Source organism: Ruditapes philippinarum, unplaced genomic scaffold, assembly GCF_026571515.1.
Source record: "Ruditapes philippinarum isolate M1 unplaced genomic scaffold, ASM2657151v2 ctg8112_1_1_1_1, whole genome shotgun sequence".
Lineage (NCBI taxonomy): Eukaryota > Metazoa > Mollusca > Bivalvia > Venerida > Veneridae > Ruditapes > Ruditapes philippinarum.
In genome coordinates, this window is record NW_026865482.1 from 31,694 (window position 1) to 36,540 (window position 4,847).

Here is a 4,847-nt window from a genome sequence, read left to right on the forward strand (position 1 = left end):
CAAGATTTTTTTTATAATAGATCTATTAACAAACAGTTTCTATTGCAAAATGAAATATTGTTTTAACTAGTATTTAATTACATGATAATTGACAAAAACTAAATTGTACGGATTAAGTAGGAAGCTTGAAAAGCTTTTTTAGAAACTCTCTCCGTAAAAATGGCATTAGCTCTCTGTTCATCATTTTCCTTTTGTATAATTATTTGTCACTGAAAAAATATTTACGCATTTTCTTGTTGTGATAAGATTATTTTTAATACATATAAAGAATAGAATCATTTATTAATTTGAGCCGCGTCACGACAAAACCAACGTACTGCGTTTGAGACCAGCATGGATCCAGACCAGCCTGCGCATCCGCGCAGTCTGATCAGGATCCATGCTGTTCGCTATCAGTTTCTCTACTTGTTATAGGTTTTGTAAGCGAACATCATGGATCCTGATCAGACTGCGCGGATACGCAGGCTGGTCTGGATCCATATTGGTCGCAAGCACATCATGTTGGTTTTGTCGTGGCGCGGCTCATTTTATTTTTAGTTGTGTTCTCAGACAAAGATGGGAATTAAGTACAAGCAATTTCCTGACGAAACTACGTGATGCAGCTTGTTATCCAAGCTACGACTTTCATAAACCTCCAACATAATTTATCCAATCTCACGAAACTATTAAACAAATATTGCTGCAGCACAGTATCAGATCATTAGATCGGCAAGCAGCCTCAGTGTAACAATCAGTGAAATATTGCAGGAAATTATAGGATGTACCAATTTCTATAAATAATTTAAGCTGCGTAAGTCTTTATAATTTTTCGTATTGTTGTCAGAATAAGGGTTCTTTAGAAGGGTTTTTACTTAAATTATGATATTTTTTTAACGTTAGGATAACAAATTAACATATAATTTAAACAAACGTCTTAGAACATGGAAAAGAACAACAAAATATATGTTATTGTATAATATAATAAAATTGGAACAAATGTCTTAGAATATGGAAAAAAAGATAAAAAATATATAATTATTTATAAATATACATTTGTAGAATTTCTTTTTCAGGATCATTGATTTCAATATATTTTATTGTAAATATGATGCCACTTTAGCAGGTGTATGACAGAGCATGAATTTTCCATTTTCTGTCATGAACAGGCTTGCAATGTATTACTATTTGATAGTATTTTCATTGCTCCTAAGCTGTCTGCCCATTTTTCTTTTCTCGGAAAGAATTTCGGGTTTTTCTTGGAAAGAACTTCGGCCTTTTATTTCAAACATTACCTTTCATATTCGTATTAAAGGTACTTACTTAGAAAGTTTTCAAAGTTTTCAAATATTTTAAGTAAATGTAATTTCTATCTTCTGTTATTAAAGCAATTTAATTATTAAAGAATGGCATTGAAAATTTGTTTCAGATTTTTGCTTTTTTAACAATATTCATGTTATCAAAGTATCTTAATATATCATTTATTTTCATGTTCAGAAAATGTCGATTTATCGCCCTTTTTTGTTAATATGTTTAAATTCTTTCGAAGCGTTTCTTGAAAAAAAAAAACAAACTAATTTTTAACTTTCTTTCATCCTTAAAAGAAGGTGAATTTAGTTAAATTATGTCTTCTGTATCATCAATAATTCTATCCACCAATTAATTGATCTTTTCAATGATTGTTACTTTAGCAAGTTGCATACATATTTTATAAATAAACGTGCTAAATATTTACACCGTAATTAATACTTTGTTGTTATATCACTAATGTTATAAGGCGTACTTCGGCAAATAGTTTGATTCATACTACAAAAAGAAATGAAAAAGAAAAAAATAACTTGAAAAAAATTAAAAATGTTAAAGTGATCAAATTTTATATTATCATTGATATTGTGGCACGTATATTATTTTGAAGATAGATATGATATGTATCTAATTCTAAATTAATACTTGATTAAGTACTTAACTAATGAATTAGAGATAGAATATTTTCTACGCATCTATTCAATTTCGCATGATTATCTTCTTTCTAATCTTCTTTGTTCTTTCATTTCAATTTTTTATAAACCGATAAAATGATTAATTTTTTTGTATTTGTATTGTATTTTCAGGCGTAATGGATGGTTACGGATCTTTGAACGGCAGTGTCAATTTAAGTTTGAATTCAATGCACGATCAAGATACGAATTCGTCCGGATATACGACAGAAGATTGGTATGACCTTTACTACGATGAATATAATGAATTAGACAGTATGTATACTGTAACTCCCGTGGATGTGATTTTTATTGTTCTTTGTATTTTAGGCATCATTGCAAACATTGTGTCTATTGGTATGGTAATACGATCACATCAGAAGTTATCCACACATTTAAAACTGATCATTAGTTTATGTTGCTCAGACAGTTTAATTCTGATCCCGACTTTTCTAAGTAAAGTATTTTTCATGACACATGTAATAAATGTTTGCATTAATGTAACTGTAAGACTGGTAACGGACCTGGCACTATTAGCAACATTGTTGAATCTTCTTGCAATCGCAGTGGACCATTATCTGGTCATGCTTAGACCCTTTATGCACAAGAAGCAAATGACAAGGGCATGTGCCAATGGTGTGTTTGCTGTGTTGGCAATTTGGTTCGGGAGTGTTTTAGCAATTGCGGTTGAAATAATTATGGGTCTTGTACACCAACGAGAAATGGAACCACTATGTGAAGCAATAGCGTATGATAAAACTAATTCAGAGCTCGTAATCGTGGCTATCATCTTTATTGTCTTGTTTGTGATTTTTGTGATTTATGCTAGGATCTTTATTTGGGTTGTCAGAAACAGGTCTATACATAGCAGGACGATGCATCAGCAGAAATACACAAGTAACATTAAGGCCTTAGTCACCACATTTCTTTTCGTGTTGACATTTGTATTCTTCTGGACGCCGATTGGAATATTCAACGTTTACATATACAACAAAGATATCATGTACATCTTGAACAATCTAGAGGACATCGAACAGATTGGGGATATTTTGTATGTTATTTTGTTGTTAAATGCCATAGCAGACCCGATCATCTATACGTTTAGTCAGCCACAGATACGCAAAAAATGTTGTATATTTCGTACGACAATGAGTCGACGGTCAAATGAAACGATCACATTGACATCGAATTTACCTGATTTGAAGGAACCCTTAGGTGATGATTAAATTTTGTTCCTGATTTATTTTTATCCACACTATTGCTGTTTATATACCCTTTCCTTCTAATTTAATAGTTTTTGCAACTAGTTTTGTTTTCATTTCACTTTCAATATCTTTGTACAGTTATCGCTTCTTTGTTTAATATTCTCATGATATCTGTAATTAACGTTTGTAAAATAACACATTAAATTGTACCTTTAATAGGAAAATAATTACTTTAACAAATAGTATGTTACATTTTTAGTATGTGTTAAGTATACTCGCTAATGTAATTAATTAAAACATTTCATAACACTTTCTATCAATTTCTTACAAATCATTGTCATATGTACAATTTTGTATTGGAAATGTAAATAACATTTTTGTAAATAGCTGTAGTAAGTGATATTGTTAATATGTATTATATGTATGTTTATGTGGCAATACCTTTTTATGATTGCATACATACGATAATAAATGCTATAATTATATATGAAAGAAAGAAAGTCATGTATACATACTTAGTTTAAGTGTCTCAGATCAGGGTGGGTACATACAGGAATCAGCCCATTTGTATTTTCCTTTATTTTCTTAGAAGATATATTGCATTTTTGTCAAACATTAACACATTTCATTATCCAGTGTTAGAATTATTATTTTAAGTGTCATATCACCTTTTTGCATTTAGTAGTAATGCCAATGACATGCGCATATTTAGAAAAAATAAACTACACTTGCTATTTTGCATATTAAGTCGTTTTAATAGTTATTAATAGATGCTACGAACCTTTCTAACTTCATTAATAAAAGTGTGTTCATGTTGTATTGTTGTTATTGTTGTTATTCACTCTGTTATTAGATATGAAAACACCAAGTTAGGCAATACTGTCAGTATAAAACGTGTAGCTTAATAAAATTGGCTTCGATCAGTTTAGCCGTCATTTTTTTTCACAAGAATGCATTACGTAAAAACATACACTCATAGAGACATTGCAATTTCTAGTGATAATTAAAAGTGTTATAGAAATTGCTAAAAAGTGGCATGTCAATCAAATAGTATTACGACCCCTTATTTGATTTAAAATAAATTATCTATTAATTACGCAATCATATGTCTGGAAGAAGTTTTACGATGGCGTGTTTAAAACAGATAAATATACTTGAAACACTTTATCTACACCGCACAACAACTGCAAAGTCAAATAAGTAAAAAAAAATTTTGATAAACTGGAGGTAGATTTGATATTCATTGTGAGCTTAATGATTAATAATTATGGTTCAAGATTTTTGTTTGTTTTGTTCTTGAACTGTTGTATAGAATGTCTTAGAGAAATCCATGATTAGTCTTTGATATTATTTCAAAACAAAACGTTAATAGTTTCAGGCGACATTATATCCATCCAAGTGTATAGAGTGAGTGAAGAGATAAAGGAAAAAATAAGTTAACATTTTGCTTTAATTTCATAATTTTCTTCGCATAAACGATAATCACATGGAATAAGAAAACATATGTCAATATCCATCGGAATATACATGTAACGTTCAATTTATAAAAATATTTGGTATTTGTAATATTTTGGGCAGATTTACATTTTATTTGAAACATTTTTTAACATCAATGGCTTGTTAAGTACCATAATAAAACGCAATCTTTTGAAATATATAGTCAATTAAGCACACTTTGACAATTAAAAAT

The 4,847-nt window shown here is 29.7% G+C and overlaps 1 protein-coding gene across 1 annotated transcript; it reads left to right on the forward strand.

Moving 5' to 3' along the window:
* The first annotated feature begins 590 nt into the window (after positions 1-590).
* LOC132729272 (neuropeptides B/W receptor type 2-like) lies at positions 591-3,974 on the forward strand. The gene is made up of 2 exons (XM_060714993.1): positions 591-790; positions 2,088-3,974. The coding sequence occupies exon 2, from the start codon at positions 2,093-2,095 to the stop codon at positions 3,176-3,178; it is 1,086 nt and encodes a 361-aa protein (XP_060570976.1). The 5' UTR covers positions 591-790; positions 2,088-2,092; the 3' UTR covers positions 3,179-3,974.
* The last annotated feature ends 873 nt before the right edge of the window (positions 3,975-4,847 follow it).

Excerpts from the sequence above, each read along its gene's own strand:
- LOC132729272 (XM_060714993.1), top strand. The coding sequence starts at position 2,093 with ATGGATGGTTACGGATCTTTGAACGGCAGTGTCAATTTAAGTTTGAAT.